We start from the raw sequence: 21,441 nt of genomic DNA, 5'->3' as shown, positions 1-21,441 counted from the left end.
GACCAAAAAAAAAAAAAAAAAAAAAAGGCTGGGCACTATTGTCTCACCCCTGTAATCCTAGCTACTCAGGAGGCTGAGATTTGAGAGTCATGGTTCAAAGCCAGCCATGGCAGGAAAGTCCATGAGACTCTTATCTCCAATAAACCACTAGAAAACCGGAAGTGGCACTGTGGCTCATGCGGTAGAGCACTCGCCTTGAGTTGAAGAGTGCACGGACAGTGTCCAAGCCCAGAGTTCAAGCCTCACGACCGACAAAAAATAAATAAATAAAAAATAAATTAAAAGAGGAAATAAAGAAGAAAAACCCCAAGATGATAAATAACATTTACACTCTATTTTGCCTTTCTCTTTGCTTTAATAAAAGGAAATATCAAGACTGAAAGATGTTCATGCAACTATCACCTGGACAGAGTACTTGCAGAGAAGACGAGAGAAGAGAAAACACAAGGAACACATCCTAATGGGGAGAAAGAAAAACTAGATGTGAGGGAAAACTCAGAGGGGCTCTTTTATTTTTTTGTCTTTCCAGGTGGGTAGCTATGGTGTAAGTGTCGGATTTACAGCATTTCAAATTAATGCTGAGGGCTGGGAAGGTGGCTGAGTGGTAGAGTGCTTGCCTCGCATACATGAGGTCTTGGGTTTGATTCCTCAGCACCTCATAAGCAGAAAAAGTCAGAAGTGGCGCTGTGGCTCAAGTGGTAGAGCGGTAGCCTTGAGCTGAAGAGCTCAGGGATAGTGCCCAGGCCCAGATTTCAGGCCCCACAACTGACAAAACAAATTAATGCTCAGAATACAGACATTAGCAGTGAACATAAATATTACAAACAAACCCTGTTTAGCATGAGAGAAAAGTATAGATATACACATTACTGAGAAGAAGAAAAAAGAACACTATGACTCAGGAAAGAGGATTACAAGAACCAATACAGGCCCAATAGTAAGATGCTATGAGCTTTTTTTTTGTTTGTTTTGTTTTTGGGTCCGGTTGTGGGTCCTGAACTCTGGGCCTGGGCGCTGTCCCTCAGCTCTTCAGCTCAAGGCTAGCGCTCTACCACTTGAGCCACAGAACCACTTCCAGCTTTTTTCTTTTTGCTTATGTGGTGCTGAGGAATCGAACCCAGGGCCTCAGGCATGCAAGGCAAGAGCTCTACCACTGAGCCACCTTCCCAGCCCAAGATGCTATGATCTTAGCAAACTATACATTATCAACTTTATTTATTTTTATTTGTGCCACTGCTTGGGCTTGAACTCCAGACCTGGGCTCTATCTCTTAGTTTTTCTGCTCGAGGCTGGCACTCAATCACTTGAGCCACAGCTTCCAGTTTCTTGGTGGTAAACAGGAGGTAAATCTCATAGACTTTTCTGCCTGGGTTGCCTTCAAATCATGATCCTCAGATCTCCGCCTCCTCAGTAACTAGGATTACAGAAGTGAGCTACTGGTGCCCAGCTTCAATTTTTTTTTCTTTTTTTTTTGGAGGCCAGTCTGAGCTATATTGCCCAGACTGGTCTTGAACAAATGGGTTCAGGTGATCTTACCCCCTCAGGCTCTTGTACAGCTAGGTAAAAGCTCAAGTCACCACATCCAGGTCATTATGTCCATTGATTCCACCATAAACTATGTGAATCCTCCTAAGAGATATGAAAAACTTGAGGAGGTTCTTTTGTTGTTGAAAATTACCTTGTACAACATCGTTCTATGTCAGGGAACTTTTCTGGCCATGGAGAGAAATAGGTGAATTCTGTGTCTTTATCATACCAACACATTAGACATTCACTATGTTGGTTTCTTTTTCTCTCTTCCTTCTTGAGGGAGTGGTTACATGCTTCCATAGCTTCCAATAATCGCTTCTGAATATGAATGAAGAATTAAAAGTACAAAAATTTTGTAATCTCAACATACAGCATAACTACATTCCTTTCACATACACATTCTCTACTCCTGTAGAGATTCTTAAGAAATCTTAACTACTAAACCTCTTTCATTTGATCGCGTGAAAAAGTGGTATGTTCTTTTCTGTTTCTAAAGCTCTTGGAGTTCTGCTGCCTGTGCACATTTCTCTGAAGCAATTATTCCAGCAGCAGCCACGACTGTGCAGACACACAGCAGAGATAAAACTTTAAAAGGAAGCCAAACCCTGGTGGCTCACGCCTGTCATCCTAGCTAGTCAGGAGGCTGAGATCTGAGAGGATCATGGCTCAAAGCCACCCTGAGCAGGAAAAGTACGTGACACTCATCTCCCATTAATGACAAAAAGCCAGAAGTGGAACTGTGGTTCAGTGATAGAGCCCTAGCCTTGAGCACTAAAGTTCAGGGACAGCACCCAGTCCCGGGAGTTCAAGCTCTGGGACTGGCAAAAACAAAAACAAATGTATAACAAATCCATCATAATTATAATCAGCATTAATCACTTATATTACAAATTCTGCAGTAGTAGAGCAATGTCTATCTTTTCAAATCTACTTATACATTTAACATAATTACAATCAGAATTTCAATTATATATATATATAATTTATTTATTAAAAAATATTTTTGCCAGTCATGGAGCCTGAACTCTGGGCCTGGGCACTATCCCTCAGCTCTTCAGCTCAAGGTTAGTGCTCTACCACTTGAGCCACAACGCCACTTCTGGCTTTTTCTGCTTATGTGGTGCTGAGGAATCGAACCCAGGGCCTCATGCATGCGAGGCAAGCACTCTACCACTGAGCCATCTTCCCAGCCCTTTATAAGATATATTAAGTGTTAAATACATTAAATACATATATACATTTAAAGAGAACAAAATAATGTCAGTGTTCATATGGAATAATGTGTGAAGAGTAAAATGGAAATTTGGGACTATCAAATTTGATAGTCTATACTATTATAGTCTATCCTATTGTTTTTTTTCCCCTGTAGAGATACTAGGGCTTGATTCTTGCACTGAGCCCCTCCCTTTTTTTTTTTTCTGCTCAAGGCTGGCACTCTACCACTTAAGCCAGAGCTCTACTTCTGGCTTTTTGGTGGTTAGAGAAAAGAGCTTCAGGAGGCTGAGATTTGGAAATTTGCAATTTGATGCCAATATAGGTAAGAAGTTTATAAAAACTCCTCCTCAACCATTCCACCTATGTGGGATGCTGAGATCAGAAGGAACATGGTTTCAGGTTAGCCAAGGCAAAGTAGTTCGTAAGATTCCATTTCAAATGAAGAAGATGGGTGCTGTAACACATGCCTATCATCTCAGCTGTATCAGGAAGCAATAAATTGGAGGATTGAGGTCTAGATGCAGGACCAGGTCAAAAAGAGACTCTTACCTCAAAATAACCAATGCAGAAAGGGCTAGAAGTGGTGTTCAGTGGTAGTGCACTACCAAGCATAGGCCTCAAGTTCAAATTCCAGAACCAAGCTAGCAAACAAGCAAGCAAATAAGCAAGCACTGACCTCATCAATAAAAGGTATTAAAACCACAGCTTCCCATTCCTGTTGTTTTCCATTTAGATCAGTTTTAAAATCAGGTGGGTAATATTCTATAATTGGTGAGTCTTCGCTGGTCATCAAGTGCTGTGAAAACAAACAGAATTGAAATATAAGAATATTAATGTAGTATTTTTATTAATTTGTAAATTATGTTTTTCTCATTTAAAATTCTAAGAAAACTAAATTTTTCTATGTTAGATATATTGTAATATACTTGTTATAGTTAGATTTCCAACTAAAAGAATATTTTTTCCCTTTGTTATCTTGAGACAGGGTCCTTTCTATGTAGCTCAAATTTTCAGTCTTTAAATGTGTAGACAGAGATGGCTTCTGACTTGACCTATTTAGCTTACTTTCTTCCACGTACAGACAGGTTAAAGATATGCTTACAACTAGGTGCTGGTGGCTCACACTTGTAATCCTAGCTACTCAGGGGGCTGAGATGAGGATCCTGGTTCAAAGTCAGCCCAGGCAGGAAGGTCTGTGAGACTTTTATCTCTAATAAACCACCAGAAAACTGGAAGTGGTGCTGTGGCTCAAGCGGAAGAGTGCCAGCCTTGAGCTAAAGAGCTCAGAGAAAGAACCCAGGCCCAGAGTTCTAGCCCCATGACTGACCAGAAACAAAAGCATATGCTTAAAGGTGCTAAAAAATGAACATGGGAGGCTCTCAATGGTTTATGGCGTTTATTTGCCAACTAAAAAAAAAAACACCAAAAAAACAGGAAACTACTTTTCAAGGGACTTGTTAAAGAAGTCCCTTAAATCTGGGTACTACTGTTTGTAGGTTTGGACCGGAACTCTTTATATCAAAAGGAGCATGAAAACTCAATTGTAAAACCCACCTGGTAGCATGAAGGAAGTAGACTTTTGCTGGCTGCTGGAAGTACAGCAAGCAGCTGCTCAAATGGCTTGAATGGTTTTCCCAGTTCAAAGTGGATTTTGAGTGCACTGATGTTGCGGATATCAGATAGAAAAGGTGCATAATGGTATGGATAAAACCTGTAAAACAAAAGGAGCACTAAACAACTAGAGACCCTATTCTCGAACAATACATAAAATTAATTTTAAAGAAAAATCAATTATTTCCCATAATTGTACCTTTTGAATGTAATGTATTATAAGTGCAGGAAGATTTAGGTACTGTGATGGCAACTAGTACTCCTCAATTGTTTTTGGTGTGCTTGTAGTGGGTTAGATGGGATCTTGCTGGCTATGGCCACAGCCCAGGCCAGCCTCCAAATCATGACCCTCCTCCTGCCTCTGGCTCTGGCTCTGGAGCAAGGGGCTGGAGGCGTACACCAACATGTCTGGCTAGGCATGCACCAACATGTCTGGCTTTGTAATGGTTCTTTAAATTCCCAAAATGTTGGGATTTAAGAGACTTAGCTCTAGTGGTAGGATACTTGCCTAATACTCCCAAAGCCCAGAGTTCAAAATTTCATTACCTCCCCCCAAACAAACAAACATCCCCAAATGCTGACTGTGGCTCTTCCAATCAATGGAGTGGATAGTGATGAGCAGTCAGGAGAGTTTCTACCTGTCCTCTGGACCAGAAGCTCTAAGAAGGGGCTGGGAGCAGCTGAGTCTTGTGGTATAAGCTCTAATTAGCTCACAAGGACAGCTTTGAAGAAAGCACCCCAGCACTAGGCACCCATTACCAGTCTGCTTTTACTTAAGACCCTTTACCATTGACTTACTGTGCATGTTATTGTAGTTACATTAAATGTTAGATCATGCTAAATTTTCTTTAGTATACACTCATCTTTATAGGCATTAATATTTTTTTTTACAAACATTTGAATCCACAATTCATATACTTTAATAGGGCTCTAGGTATCTGAACAGAGGATACCAAAAAATTAAACCAAACAAACAAAAACCCTGATTTATATTATGTAACTACGGCATTCGTCTCAAGTTGTACTTAGAGTGCTAGCCATGAGCTAAAGCAGCTTAGGGACAGGGATAGCACCCAGGCCCTGAGTTCAGGCCCCAGGACCAGCACAGAAAAAAGAAACAAAAAATTACAAGAAGCAACTACTTGGATTTCTGGTATCACTTGGATGAGAGGGAACAAAAGGAAGAGACACCTAAATGAGCTTCCAGCAGAGGAGATCAGTATAAACAGAGCTGCCCTTACCAGCTCCATGACTGAACTCCATGGTAGTAGTAGTGCAAAATCCACTGGATTGCCTGAACATAGCATGCAGCTTGGGCAGCCAGAAAGTCACTACACAGAAAGAAAGGAGCATTTGATTAGGCCAATGTCTTCAGAACAGCTGCTGACACCACATTTTACCTTTATATACGCTTAGTTAACCAATGAAAAAGCCACTTAAAATTATAACACTTAAAAATCCTAATAAAAAATTCCAAAATATTGAAAAATTATGTATCATCAAATGACAGGTTTGCATTCGAATTTTTCTAAGAGTCAAATCTAGGCTTAGGATGGTGGCTAGTGTCCTGCAATTCCAGCTACTTGGGAGGCAGAGCTTAGGAGAGCCACAGCACAAAGGAAGCCCTAGTACAAAGCTATGGAGACCTCAGCTCAAGTAACAAGCCAGTACGGTGTCACATGCAGATAACTCCACCTCTGTGAGAAGAATAGGTACAAGGACTATGCTTCAAAAGAACAGTCCCAGGCAAAAATGTAACACGTTACCTAAAATGACTAAAAGCTAAAAGGGATGGGTTGGCTCAAGAGTAAGTGCTTGTCTTATAAGTGCAAGGCCTTGAGTTCAAACTCCAATACCAAACAAACTCTAGAAACCAAACCAAACCAACCCACAACCCACTATGTATATTTAACCAATGTATTATACTTTTTAAATTAAAGATATAGCTCAGGGCTGGGAAGGTGGCTCAGTGTTAGAGCGCTTGCCTTGCATGCCTGAGGCCCTGGGTTCAATTCCTCAGCACCACATAAGCACAAAGAAAAAAGCCAGAAGTGGCGCTGTGGCTCAAGTGGTAGAGCGCTAGCCTTGAGCTGAAGAGCTGAGGGACAGCGCCCAGGCCCAGAGTTCAGGCCCCACGACCAGACCCCAAATAAAAAAAAATAAAATAAAATAAAGATATAGCTCACTGAAATTTTCTATAAAGTGGACTGCTTGCTTGATTAAACAGTGAAGATGGGTCCAGGCAGGGTAGTTCAAACTCTTAATCCTAGCTACCTAGGAAGTGATCAAGAATCTTGGTTCAAACCCAGTCAGGGCATGAAAGTTCTTGAAACTCCATCTTGACCAATGGCTGGTAGGATGACATGCGCCTTATAACCCCAGCTGTGTGAGAGGCCGGGGTAGGAGGATTGCTTTAGCCCAAAAGTCAATAAGAGCCTGGGCAAGACCTCATCACAAAAAAAAAAAAAAAAAAAAAAGGCACCAGTGGCTCACCAGTGGTTGCCAGCACAGCTCAAGTGTTAAGAGTGCCAGCTGCAAGCAAGTAAGCAGATCAGGTGAAGCGCCTATAAAACTAACTGATGGTAATAAAAATATGGGGGAAAGAAACTATGAAACAAAAAACTTTTTCTCTTATTGCTTCCTCAAAATTATGTTTTCTTTTCTGAAGAACTGCAATAATCTAATTTTTTCCTATTTTAAAGTAAAAGGACGGCAAATACATACTCAGATACTACATCAACTCCCATCTTTGTCATGTAGTATGTTCTTTTATATTGTCTAAATTCAGTTTCAAATAGATCATCATCTTCAGTTTCATCTTCTAAATTATCTGTGAAAAAAGCCAGAAACAGCGACTGACAATTATGAATATCTTATTTTTTATCAAATGCTCTGAAATACGTGCCTATCAAAGTAGATGCTTATAAGCTATTAGAGAAATCTGTCCAATCAATGCTATTGAATTAGTATAATAAAGAGAAGGTAAAACAATTCTGTCAACATAATAACATATTAAAATACATAGTTTGCACTCACCCTTAGAAGCTACCACTTCACCTTCATTTTTGTCTAAAGCAGCCCAACACAGAGAATTTTCCTGGCCCTATAAGAATTATCATCACAAAATGAATAGTAATAGAGAAAAGAATCTTAAGGGTTTCCTGCTCAGGCTGGCTTTCAACTGCAATCCTCAGAACTCAACCTCCTGAGTAACTAGGATTACTCCTGTGAGCAACTGGTGCGGCTCTTGAGAGCTTCTTAAGAAATGTTCTGCAGAGCACTAATAACTTCTAACCAACCTATCATTAAGCAAATAATGTTTACTAAATTTTACTGTGTATAATTTTATATATAAATTATCTCTAGAGAAAAAGAACACTGGAGTAATGTCTCAAAATATTAAAAGATATAAGTATCTGAATTAAAAAAAACCCTTTGATGTATTGTTTTTCAAAATTACGTATTTGAAAATAACTGACTTCTTCAGGGACTATAATTCTAGCTACTCAGGAATCTGATACCTGAGGAATAGGGTTCAAAGCCAGCCAAGGCAGACCAGCTAGAGTCAGAAATGGAGGGATGGCTTAAGTGGTAGAGCACCAGTGTTGAACAAGAGTAGGAGGTCCTGAGCTCAAGCCCAAGTATTGGCATGTGTGCATACACTAAAGAATAAAATGAAGCAATTTCAAAAACCATAAAAGAGAATTGAAACAAGGAATATCATTGCACCTTAAGAGCTAAAAAATTGAAAGGACATCTAAAAAAAATAGATACCTTTAATTTTTTCTTTTCCTTGTAGTTTTTGGCTTCTTCTGCTGCAATGCCTGCTGCTTCATTGAGGTACTTGTTACCAACTTTGCTTTCGAACCACTTCAGGTCCACAAAAACTTCACTGAAGTGTTCTCGATCAAACTGTAGAAAAATATTTAAAGTCATTTTAAAACGATTCATGTATGTATAGAGGAATCTAAGCCAAGCTTTTAACACTGGTTATTTTATGAGGCACAGGAAACTGAATAATGTTACTGTTTTATAGACATGGTGATTTCATTTTTTACTCTGAAAATTTATGCTGAAAGCAAATAAAAAGGAAATCAATTTAGAGGAACTGATTGATACACAATGGGCAATTGGAATACAGTTAAAACACACTTTTCTTCTGGTATTATATAATTGCTTACTAACCATTTGTAGCTGTTCTGGGACAGGAAAAAACTTACAGTTACTTACGTCTGATAGTTTCACTAAGTATTTCTCAAACCGAGGTAAGTTGAGATGCCCATTTTCATTAATGTAACCTAAAAGAAATGAAATCTACATTTGTACACAAACTGATGTTAGTTTTTTGTAAGTAATTCCACAAGATTCTTTCCATAAATAGTTGAACGTTAACATTCTACTAATGAAGACCCACTTGGGGCTGGGCTATAATTCTACAGCCCAGCTATAGGGCTTTACGTTTCTGTACTAAACGATATAGAAGGACTGAAGAAGAATATAGAAAACCCAACATTCACATCATAATCCCACCACATTTCCAACATTTGGTAACAATTACTAAGTAGGGCCTGGAATCCATCCAGATAATTCCATTTCATTTGTTAACTTAAGGAAAGGAGGAGTTGGGTGTGGGTGTGCAGCTCTTGATGGCAGAGGTAAGATGAGTAAGAACTCCAGGCAAGTCAGGGCTACACAGTGAAATCCCATTTCAAACAAAACAAGACGGTAAAGTTTTGCTACTTCCGTTGTCTGTGTTACTCAGTGCCACTATTGCTGTCAATTTTCCATTTTAACTGAGAACATTTTTCTTCCTAATAAATGCTCTGATGTATATTCGTTCAGAACAACTGAATTTCTACTATTAAATATGAAGGGAGTGCAGTGAAACCAGGAGTTCTGCTGGCCTACTTAGGGAATTAAAGACAGATTAACTGTCAGTTAGTAAGGTTGCTTAACTGCAGTCACTGTCTTTCTTGGGTCAGCACTGAATAACAACTTCTGTGCTTAGCACCTTAGACTAAAAGAAACCCCAGTGTTCTAGCAGTGTAGGCAAAAATCTAATGAAGGGACATTTCTAGGGTAAGTTGGTATTAAGCTAAAGGAGGCTCAAGTGTATATAAAATTTTCTTACCTCCAAGTTCTGGCAGAATGGTGATGTATGTTCCATAAAGAAGAGGGAGTGCATCATGATTAATATGTAAATGAGGTAGATGAGGGATAAAATCATTGCCAACCAGAAATCCCATCAAAATCCAATCATCTATAATTCTTTCAATATCATATTTAAATGTGATCTTTTCCTGTGGGCAAATGAAGAGCGAAATAAAATTCAGTGGAAATTTGTGCACACAAAGCTTTGGCCCATGGCTATGTTAATACTTACTTTTAATACTGAAAACTCATAGTCAATATATTCTCTCATCAAAGACAAGTGTAGGAGGTGAAATGTGGTTTCTTCTGGTGCACATACCCTGTAATGAGTAAGATGATCAAAAAGCAGACAGTATTTGGAAAGCCCACTTTTTAAAATGCAGTAGAGCTTAAATTAAAATGATCATTATTAGAAAAAAAATACAGTTAAAATGATCATTATTAGATACTTAAATCTTACAATTGAAGTATGTAATTTATGAGTTGCAGGATAATACAAGGATAAAACGCAATCACAGCAGATGAAATACGGTGAAAGTTGAAAGCAACTGGTTTCCATTATGCCATTTTGTGGAAGGACTGTCAGAATTCAGAAGTCTTCAATAACAAAAAATACATGTAAGAAGGCAGTGTGGGCCAGGGCTCACTTAAGGCAACTCAGAATGCACACAGAATGGAAACACATTTATTTTGGTTGGTTGGTTGGTTGTAGGGCTTGAACTCAGGGCCTGGGCACTGTCCTTGACCTTTTGTGCTTAAGACTAGTACTCTACCACTTTGATTCACAGCATCCCTTCCAGTTTTCTGGTAGCTAATTGAATTTAAGAGTTTTATAGACTTTCCTGCCTGGGCTGGCTTTGAACTGCAATCCTCAGATTTCAGCCTCCTGAATAGTTAGGATTATAGGCATGAGACATCAGCACACAGCTGGTATTATATAATTTTATTTCTATAGCAATACAGTCCAGGGCCATAACATGAGGCAATTATACTTTTCTCTTAACTGGGTTGGTATATGCTATTGGCCTATCTTCCAAGGTTAATTATAGTAAGTAATATCAAGGGAGAAAGGTGGAGGAAAATTTCCACGTACCAATTTGCAGAAAAAGTATTTGATTATATTCATACTCTCATGATATACATCCATCAAATAAGAACAGAAGGTAATTTCCTTAGTATGTTAACAGGCATTTTGAAAACCCTTACTTAATACCATGAATTGAAAGTCAGGGCTTCAGTTCAGTTCTTTCTTTCCACCTGTGTGCTGTAATATTTACCTTTGTGTTTTCTTGCCACCAAATCGAACCTCTTCTCGTAAGAGAGAGAAGTGTGCTTCATGACTTGTTAATCCAAGCATGATCTGTTGAAAAAGGATTAGAAAATATTTTTGTTCTGCTGTTTTTTTTTTTGTTTTGTTGTTTTTGTCAGTCATGGGGCTTCAACTCTGGGCCTGGGCGCTGTCCCTCAGCTCTTCAGCTCAGGGCAAGCGCTCTACCACTTGAGCCACAGGACCACTTCCAGTTTTCTGGTGGTTTATTGGAGATAAGAGTCTCACGGACTTTCCTGCCCAGGCTGGCTTTGAACCGAGATTCTCAGATCTCAGCCTCCTGAGTAGCTAGGATTATAGGCATGAGCCACTGGCGCCTAACAGATGAAGGTAGAGGACAGGGACATTATACTACCTTACCTGTTTTTATTTAGCTTAAAAACTTCCACAAGAGAAGTCAAAGGATTTGGGGCATAGAGTTGTCAGATCAAAGAGCTTTAAAATTCAGGGGCCTTAGGATAAAGAAAGGCCTCTTCCAAGGATCTTGGCAAGTAACTCCTCCTCCTCCACACACAGTGCAGACACAGCACTAGGACAATCAGGTCTGTACACTAAGTAGAGACCAGTTCATCATAAACAGTGACCAAAAGAAAGTTAAATCTCCCCAATTGTTCCAGAACTTTAGTAATAGCGCGTGGCTCCACGTGATCTCCAGGGGTCTGCGGCTGATTGGCTGGCAGGCCTCAGGTGAGGGCGGGTGGGCAGCAGGTTAAGCTGTTGCTCAAGCGGAGCAGATAGTCTTCCCATTGCGCAGACCATGGGTGCTCAACTGAGCGGAGGCCAGGGCGCCACCAGGCAGGCGCGGCCCCGCCCTCTCCCCCAGCCTGAGCCTGGCCGGTGGGGTCCGCCAGAGGACATGCGCTTCCTCATGGGCTGCACCTCCTGGCCCCGGAGGACGTGAGCTGCCTGCCTACCCACCCTCGCCATCCTCCAGCCTGGCAGGGTCCTTGTCTCCTCCCTGTCAATGCTGGCGCCGCCGCCGGAAGACAGACAATTCAGAGAGGTCTTGGGGACTGGAAGTTCCCACAGAGCTGCCTCAGGTTTACCATCTCCATCCAAACTGGACCAACCCTGAACTTCACTGCTACACGCCGCTCTCTGCACGTCCTATACAGAGCCAGATCCAGGCCAGGCTTTCTGGGAAGCTCCTCACTGCTAGAACTGAGCTCCTGCCTGCCTGCCGCCCAGGTCCTGATGCCACGTGCACTGACTTAGAGACGTCTTTACTTAACGCGGCCGCTCACCATGGGAGGATGTCTGAGTGGTATGGCAGATGATGCATCTGGGGCAACTCCAAGGTACCCCGAAGCCCCCTCTTCCCGCTGAATTAAACCTACGCTTAGAACCTGTTCTGGGAAATGACACACTGTGTACTTTTGTTTTATTTAGAAATAATTTAAAAAAATTATACAAAGGTTGATCAGTTTAAAATGTGACCAACACAGAAATGTGCTGTTCTCCAGGCCGAGGGGGCCTGGCTCTAGAGCCCTCCAGTGCTCTGCCCCTCTCTGACTGCTCTGACCTGGGGAGATGGACAAATGGATGACGACAGGTAGGAGAGTCCATGATTGGAAGCTGCTAGGCTGAGCCCGCTCTGGGCCTGCTCCTACATCCCTCACATCTGCAGCTTGGGCTGCCTGCCTCCATCTCCTGCTCTTTCTCAGCTGGCCTTGTACCGGGAAGCCAATGGGGGAGCCTGGGGAACCTAGAGCTTTCAAAAAGTACCAACCTGAGGAGTGGAGAGGGACCAGGAAGGGGCAGGGAGAGAGACCAGGAAGAGATGGATAGAGGAGACACTGATCTAGAGAGGCCACAGATGGGACATAAGACCTAGCCAGCCCACTGGATGGTTCAAGCAGGTAATAACCTCTCTGTGGTTCATCTCAGAGCATGATAAAAGTTACCCTTGGCTTCCAAGGGGCTACATGACTTCCATGTGAGTGGACAGGTGTGAGCTAATAAAGTGCTTTGCAAAGAAATAAAAAAAGAAAGAACTTTAGTAACAGCAAAAAAAAAAAAAAAGTAGCAATCAATATTTCTTTGTTAGTATAGCCAGTTAGCTTACTGCATAAAAACTAGGTCTCTCAGATATTTACTTACAATGGTACAACTATAATAACTATAAAAATTACACTTACCAAGTCAGCATCTAAACCATAAAGACAGTGTCTGGTGTTTGGATCATGATCTGGTTTTGCTTTCTCGGATCTGATAAATTCCATGATTTTATGCTCTCCTTCTCCTGGAGTCTAAATTCAATGTTTAAAAATGTTGTAATATGCTATGCTTCAGGATATTAAATAAAGTTTTTAACATTTTTTAAGAAAAAAAGATAATAACCTCATGGCCTGAGAAATAGATGGTAACTCCTTGCCATGACTTGTCTGTGGAAATTTTCATATTTACAAAATACTTCAGATGTTCATGCAACCTGGCCATGAATTCAGTCCCTATAAATAAAGTTTCAAAGGTTAATCTGATAAAAACATAAAAACAGTTCCTAGAGACAACACAGGAAATAATTAGATATAGGATCTCCTACAGACAACACAGGAAATAACTAGATATAGGATCTTCTAAGACGGTCAAAAGCTCTTGTTTATCCTTGAAAGCAAGTTTTTTACGCAGTATGATGTCCCAGCAAATAAAACTATTTTAGATGTCATTAGTCATCTTAAATGAAGCTCGGGTGACAAAGGGAAAGTTTTACCACAATCTAAGGACTGAGTTTCAAGTACTTTTCTTTTTGGTGGACATGGGGCTTGAACTGGGAACCTGGGCGTTATTCTCTGAGCTCTTCTGCTCAAGTAGCACTCTACCACTTGAGCCAGAGTGCTACTTCCCTCAAGTAGTTTTATAGAAAGGCAGAGTTTGAAATTTAATAACCTCAACTTTCTACTTCTTTTGCTGGACCTGAGAGTATTTTTGTAAGGCATGGAGTTTTAAGTAGATTACCAATAATAGCTATTATTATTGATCTGTAAGTGGTATTGACCTGGAAACTTAACCTAAAATGATGTTTAGAAAAACCCAGATGAAGCTGGGTGCCAGTGGCAAACGCCTATAATCATAGCTACTCAGGAGGCTGAGATCTGAGGATCATATTTCAAAGCTAGCCCGGGCAGGAATGAGACTCTTATCTGCAATGAATCACCAGAAAACTGGAAGTGGTGTTGTGGCTCCAGTGGTAGAGTGCTCGCCTAGAGCTGAAGAGCTGAGGGATAACACCCAGGTCCAGAGTTCAAGCCCCACAAATGACAAAAAACAAACCAAAACCCAAAACAAAACCAAAAAACTCAGATGAATATTAGTCAGACAATAATATAATATTATACTCTAATCAGAATAAAAGTAGTTATTCAATTGAGCAATATGTTGAGTATAAGATACTCAAAGAAGAAAATCACTAACCCTAGTAAAGAGGAAGTTAGATTTTTTTTTTCCAAAGTAAAGGACTATAGTCATGTTTTAGAAGCTCAAAAGAGTATAGAGGGCTGGGAAGGTGGATCAGTGGTAGAGCGCTTGCCTTGCATGCCCGAGGCCCTGGGTTCGATTCCTCAGCACCACATAAGCAAAAAGAAAAAAGCCGGAAATGGTGCTGTGGCTCAAGTGGTAGAGCGCTAGCCTTCAGCTGAAGAGCTGAGGGATAGCGCCCAGGCCCAGAGTTCAGGCCCCATGACCGGACCCCAAAAAAAAAATTAAAAAAAAAAGAGTATAGAACATATTCCTGTATATGAAACTAAGTTAAACATATTATTGATAAATCTGTTTCCTTTACATTCACAGAAATCTTAGCTGCCTTTGAGTACCAAGGTCTGTGGAGAATGGGTTTCTTTCTTTCTTTGTTTTTTTTTTTGTTGTTGTTGGTCATTGGACTGAACTCAGGGATTGGGAGCTGTCCCTGAGCTCCTTTTGCTGAAGGCTAGCACTCTACCAGTTTTCTGATGGTTAGTTGGAGATAAGACTTTTACTGCTTTTCCTACCCAGGCTGGCTTGGAACTGAGATCCTCAGATCTCAGTCTCCAGAGCTAGGATTATAGGTATGAACCTATAGGCTTTGGTTTGTAATCTCGAAGCCATGGGCGGCTACGTGAACTTGGTAATTCACAAACTAAGGCTGCTTTATTTCAATAGCTGGAGGTACTGGAAGTGGAAGCCCTGTTGACTCCTTCTAGGCCCAGGATTCCGTGTACCTGGGAGAGTCCTAGCTACACGTGGGCATCCTGCAGGACCACTTCCGACCGATGTGACCACAACATTTCATGAGCAGACAGAGTAGGGAAAGTAACAAATGAGACCCTACACTTTTTGAAAAAAGTGAAGTTGTAACGGGTATTTTAATGGCTAGAACTTTCCCCCCAGTCAATTTACCTGGTGTAATGCAGTTGGAATCAAACCTGGCCTCCGTAGGAAGAGTTTCTCCCTTTTCGATGGCCTTTTTTATTTTGTCTTCTGCCTCCTTGGCTGACCTTAAAAGAGAAAAAAATTCTTAAACCTTCTGAAAAAAAAAAAGGAATAATTTTTACTTAAACTAGTTAATAACCAGTATCTACACAGATGCTTTTGTAACTAATAATTCATCAACTTTAAAACTATAAACATATGAAGTAATTAGAATTGATAAAGACTGAATTTAAGAATTCCTTGCTTTTATCTAAATAATTGAGTTTTTCCTACAAGGACTATAGAAGTTGGACATTAAAAAGTAAAAACCACACAGAACATTATAAACATTTCTGAAATACCTATTATCACACATGCTCAGCAATTTTTCTAGAAACAAGGTAAAACACACTGTATAGTTTTATATGCTCATTACATATGCTATATTTAACAATATTTAATAACCTTAAATAGTAGTTTTATCATCGTAAATGTCAGTGATCTATCTATAAGATTATATATATAATAATAATTGTAAAATTGTTACAATTTCTCTGCTTCTTTTTTTCTGCCAGTCCTGGGGCTTGAACTCAGGGCCTGGGCACTGTCTCTGAGCTTCTTTTGCTCAAGGCTAGCACTCTATCACTTGAGCCACAGTGCCACTTCGGCTTTTTCTGTTTATGTGGTACTGAGGAATGGAACCCAAAGCTTCATGCATGCTAGGCAAGTACTCTACCACTAAGCCACATTCCCAGCCCTGTGTGCTTCTTAAAAACATTTAAATGAACGTCTAGGCACTGGTGGCTCATGAGTAGAGTTCTAGTTACTCAGGAAGCTGAGATCTAAGGATCATGGTTCAACACCATCCTGGGCAGGAAAGTCCATGAGACACCTAACTCCAATTAACTTCCAGAAAACTGGAAGTGGCGCCGTGGATAGAAGTGTTAGAACACTAGTGTTGAATGAAAAAGCTAAGATGTAGTACCCAGTTACTGAGTTCAAGCCCATGACTGAAAGAAAAAAATAAAGCTTAATAATATAAATAACAACCGTTGCCAAAACAATCATATTTTTAAGGCACAGGATTTACTAGAAAGAACATGGGCTTCGGAGTCTCAGAGGATGGACGGAAATGCAATTTGTGCCTGACTCCTGAAACCACATCAGAATGTCAGGTCAAGAAGCTCAACTTTGTGGTTTCTACTGTCTTGCTACTAGCTTATTCTACTAGGCCTGAACCTATTTTTGCAATGAACAAACTCTTCTTTGTGTTTAACCTCTTGAAATCTCTGCAATCAATACCACAGACTTGGATGATATCAACTCACTGGGAATCTCCATTATTATGTATTCATCCATCTTTTTTTCTCCTTGACTGAACAACTATATGACAAAGTTTTGGAATATAACCATGCAAATTATCAAAGAGAAGTTTGAAAAAGCTGAACAGAGTAACTTTATACAAAATCTAATGTAAGCTTTGGGAAATGATACCTCATTTGAATTTCTAACTAGTTAAAAGATAGATTGGGCTGGCAATGTGGCTTAGTGGTAGAGTGCTTGCCTAGCATGCATGAAACCTTGGGCTTGATTCCTCAGTACCACATAAACAGAAAATGCTCAAAGTGGCACTGTGGCTCAAGTGGTAGAGTGCTAGCCTTGAGCGAAACAAGCTCAGGGACAGTGCCCAGGCCCTGGGTTCAAGTCTTGGGACTAGCCAAAAAAAAAAAAAAGATATATTGTATTATGCCAATTTCTTTTAAATGTTTTACCTGAAACGCCTCCCACGCTGCTGATTCATTTTTGCTCGTGGAGCCACACCATCAACAGCCATAAAAAATATTTTTCTAGGTTTAATAATTCGAAACAACACTTCCAAGTAGTGGAAAATATCAGTAAAGATTTTATCATCTGAAATCCTGAAGTGAACATCATCATCATTAGGATGGGAGCACTGATGTATAATTCCGTTCATATCCAGGTACAAGTTGTCAAATTCTGGAATCTTTAAAAACAAAGAAACACACTCAGATCACATACTATAACACCATAGCATTTGGGAAAGTGATTGTTAAAAGACAAGAATACAGGGTGTATGGATTCTTATTATACAAAAACTTGAGTAACTACCGTTGAGTAAAGAGTGTAGAGAGAAAGCCAGGTGCCAGTGATTCACACCTGTAATCCTAGCTACTCAGTAAGCTGAGATCAGAGGATCATGTTTGAAGCCAGCCCAGGCAGGAAAGTCAGTGAGACTCTTATCTACAATAAACTACTCAGAAAAAGCTAGAAGAGTGGCTCAAGTTTAAGCCCCACACTCTCTAAAACAAAACAAAAAAAAAGATTGTAGATAAAAACAAATAGGAGGAACTGGTACATATGGAGACCTATTATAAAGTGCATCAATGGGTATGTTTTGGTCCATATCCAATTATCTGCCCCATTCTTCCAGGGTCAATTTTCCTCAATGATTTAAGAGAAATGGAAGAACAAATAGTTTTATATAGTCAAATATGTATGGAAATTAAGTACAGAAGACAATCAGTGAAAGAAGAGGATGAAGTACCTACTTATCAGGAAACAAAATTGCAAGGGGCTGGCTGGCCATGGTGGTGCTTACGGCCAAGGTATGTGGGAAGCTGAGGTAGGAGGACTCGAGGCCAGCTCAGGCAATACAGAGAGGCCCTGTCTTGAAAGAAAACAAATAGGAAGGGCTGGGAAGGGGACTTAGTGGTAGAGTGCTTGCCTAGCATACATGAAGCACATATAAAAAGCCAGAAGTGGTACTGTGGCTCAAGTGGTAGAGTGCTAGCCTTGAACACAGAGAGGCTGAGGGACAGTGCTCAAGCCCTGAATTCAAGCTCCAGGATTGGCAAAAAGAAAAGAAAAGAAAAAAAAATCTCCAACTAACCATCAAAAAGCTGGAACTGAAGGTATAACTCAAATGGTAGAGGGAAAATCACTTCCAGCTATAAGTGGAAAAGCAGAATTAGAGTACAAGACCCTAAATTTGAACCCCCAGTACTGGAAAAAAGAAAAGTATCATAGATAATTGAATTGAAAATTCACTGGACTAAATATTTATGTTTATTCTTTCAATTATAATAGCATTAGAGATAAATATTTAGCACTCCAATTTTAAAGAAGAAAGTCACAGATCTAGAAAAGATTGATACTCAGTAGTTTGAGATGAGAATATAGCTATAACTAACCTGAATATATCGATATTTGAAACATGTATGTCCTTGACTCAGGAACATGTATGTTCTCAGGAATTAATCCTGAGAAACTACCAGAAACAATATGAATGAATAAAGATCAGTATAATAATATCCATGCCAGTCCCGTACAGGACAAAAAAACAGTAATAATCCAAATGCCTAGTAACAGAAAACTGATAGTGCTATTCTTTTTTTTTGTTGTTGGTCGTGGGGTTTGAACTCTGGGCTTGGGCGCTGTCCTTGAGCTCTTCAGCTCAAGGTGAGCGCTCTACCATTTGAGCCACAACGTCACTTCCAGTTTTCTAGTGATTTATTGGAGAGAAGAATCTGACAGACTTTCTTGCCTGGGCTGGCTTTGAACCGCAATCCTCAGATCCCAGCCTTCTGAGTAGCTAGGATTATAGGCATGAGCCACTGGTGCACGGCTTGATAGTGCTATTCTTATACAGTGTAATACGATTCAGCAGTTAGAAATTATACAATTGGTATGAAAATATGAATACATATGATCAGTGACAAAAGCAGGGTACAAAACAGCAAGTTTATGATCCTATTTTCAAAGGTACTTATTTATATGTCTATTTGTACAGAAAATATCTGATGTATACAGAAACAAGGTATTATTAGTAGTCAACTCTGGATGACTAAATTTCAGATTTTTTTTACTTTTCTCTAGACTATATAATTGCATTTATAATCTGAAAAATCCCATTATAATTTTGTTTTAGAAAAGACCAAGCCAGACTTGGTCCCTCATGCTTATAGTTCCAGCTAATTGGTGGTGGAGACTAAGGGACAGTTTGATGCTGGCCTAGGAAAAATAGTGATTGACTCTTCACAACAAATTAAGTCAGGTATAGTGGTATATACTAAGCTCTAAAAAATAACCTAAAGCAAAGAAAAAGCCTGGAAGCATGGCTCAAGTGGCAGTAGCAAGCACTAAGCTTTGAGTTCAATCTGCAATTCAAGCAAATATAAAATTAAAAACAGCTCTCCTAGCTAAGGGTTGGAGACTACACTGATAAAAAACAACACAGATGCTGGACGCTGGTGGCTCACGCCTATAATCCTAGCTACTCAGGAGGTTGAGATCTGAGGATCATGGCTCAAAGCAAGACCATGAGACTCTTACCTCCAATAAAATACTCAGAAAAAAGCTGGAAGAGGCTCAAGTGGTAGAGCACTAGCCTTAAGCAAAAAGAAGCTCAGGGACAGTGCCCAGGTCCTGAGTTCAAGCCCCAGAACTGGCAACAGCAACAACAACAACAACAAACGTGATGCAGGTAAAGCATGGCTCAAGTGTTAAAGCACTAGCCTTGATGGAAAAATGAAGGGAACACCCTTCATTTGAGCTCCCCACAAAACACCAAATACTTAAAAATGGACATTTGAACCTGTATTCCCTGAATTTTGAAAATTCTGGTGTGCCTTCTCTAAGATGCATTTTAAAGCAAACATGGTTAAGATAGCAAATCCGCTATGTCATTTTATCCTAACTTCTTTAAAAGTCCAACAGTACAATATTGCCCATAAGGCCAAAACTGCTATCTATAGAACAGTGTCATAGCATAAGAACAGATACATAGTCCACCTAGGATGTTGATATTAGCATTCTATGCAGTGGGGCTGTGACTAGGAAAAACTCTAAGGAAGAGCTTCTTACAGCATCCTGGGCGATGAAGGAAAAGAACAGTAAGTCCACACTTAACAACTGTAGGTAGCAATCTTTTTGTGACCATTTTTTCAGCTACAAAATGAAAATGCTATGACTACTAATTTTATTCTGATCCTACAGTAAGTATCATAGAAATACTATGTCACGTTTTTCCCTTGGTCGGTGTGGGGCTTGAACTTGGCCTGGGCGCTGTCCCTGGGCTCGTCAGCCCAAGGTGAGCGCTCTACCACTTGAGCCGTGGCGCCACTTTAGGTTTCAGTGGTTAATTGGAGATAAGAGTCTCACAAACTTTTCTGCCCAGGCTGGCTTTGAACCTTGATCCTGAAATCTCAGCCTCCTGAGTAGCGATTATAGGCTAGTGACAGGGCTATTTTTCTTATAACTGTTTTATGGATTCCAATTTCCTTGGAGAATTAAGAAACTGAGTAAGTGTGGTGGTGCCACCATTACCATCACTGTCTCCAAACCCATTCCTTTCCCCCTAGGGAATACCTTGTAAACCACTCAGGCTGATTTAGGCACTGCTATCTTTACTGCCTCAGAGATTTGCTGTGGCCCTTTGTTTCATTTTCATCAAACACTTGTGGAAGACATTACTTTGATAAAACAAGCTTTTAAAAAAAAACTATTTTATTACCCTACAGCAATAGTAAAAGGGGGTTTCATTCTGATAATTCATTAGATGCATATGAAATACACCAAATTTTAAGGCTTATAGTGGAGGGCTTTTTTGTTTGTTTTTTGCTTTGTTTTGTTGGTCATAGGGTCTGAACTCTGGGTCTGGGCACTGTCCCTCAGCTCTTCAGCTCACAGATAGCACCCTACCACTCGAGCCACATTGCCACTCAAGATTACTCCTGTACACTTTGCGCCACAGTCCCACCTCGTCTCGTTCTGGTAGTCAACGGAGATAAGAATCTCACGGATTTTTCCTGCCTGGGCTGACTTTGAACCTCCATCCTCAGATCTCAGCCTCCTAAATAGCTAGGATGACAGGTGTGAGATTACGTGTTACCAAGTCATTACAAACAGCAGTCACGTTTTGATTCACTATATAAAGATTGATATTCAAGTATTTGTTGAAAGACCCAGACAATGCCAAAATTAGTTGTGCTTATTTCTGCAATGAGTATCTTTGTCTTTAATCCTCTGTAGGATTAAGTGCCCCCTACATCTAGCTCAGCCTCTATTTCAAGTAATAAAAGTTGAGTTCGTATTCTGGACTTTTCTTCTGTCTGGCATGGGGCTTGCACTCGGGGCCTGGGCTCTGTCCAGGGCCGGTGGAATGGGGCGGGGAGGTGGCTGTGGTCGGTCGGTGTTCTGGGCCC

The 21,441-nt window shown here is 40.3% G+C and overlaps 1 protein-coding gene across 1 annotated transcript in view; it reads right to left on the bottom strand.

The window, feature by feature from the left end:
• Xrn1 (5'-3' exoribonuclease 1) overlaps positions 1 to 21,441 on the bottom strand; it is a 60,207-nt gene that overhangs the window by 38,352 nt on the left and 414 nt on the right. The window contains exons 2-16 of the mRNA XM_013029886.1: positions 16,990 to 17,222; positions 15,206 to 15,303; positions 13,175 to 13,284; positions 12,973 to 13,083; positions 10,785 to 10,867; positions 9,740 to 9,827; positions 9,488 to 9,656; positions 8,587 to 8,654; positions 8,131 to 8,268; positions 7,393 to 7,459; positions 7,081 to 7,186; positions 5,598 to 5,687; positions 4,300 to 4,456; positions 3,422 to 3,541; positions 1,679 to 1,848 (exon numbers count right to left, since the gene is read on the bottom strand). Of these exons, the coding sequence (XP_012885340.1) occupies positions 1,679 to 1,848; positions 3,422 to 3,541; positions 4,300 to 4,456; positions 5,598 to 5,687; positions 7,081 to 7,186; positions 7,393 to 7,459; positions 8,131 to 8,268; positions 8,587 to 8,654; positions 9,488 to 9,656; positions 9,740 to 9,827; positions 10,785 to 10,867; positions 12,973 to 13,083; positions 13,175 to 13,284; positions 15,206 to 15,303; positions 16,990 to 17,222 (1,808 nt within the window). The remainder of the gene's footprint in view (positions 1 to 1,678; positions 1,849 to 3,421; positions 3,542 to 4,299; positions 4,457 to 5,597; positions 5,688 to 7,080; positions 7,187 to 7,392; positions 7,460 to 8,130; positions 8,269 to 8,586; positions 8,655 to 9,487; positions 9,657 to 9,739; positions 9,828 to 10,784; positions 10,868 to 12,972; positions 13,084 to 13,174; positions 13,285 to 15,205; positions 15,304 to 16,989; positions 17,223 to 21,441) is intronic.

This window comes from Dipodomys ordii, unplaced genomic scaffold (assembly GCF_000151885.1).
Source record: "Dipodomys ordii isolate 6190 unplaced genomic scaffold, Dord_2.0 Scaffold124, whole genome shotgun sequence".
NCBI lineage: Eukaryota > Metazoa > Chordata > Mammalia > Rodentia > Heteromyidae > Dipodomys > Dipodomys ordii.
This window is presented reverse-complemented; position numbering and strand designations above follow the sequence as displayed.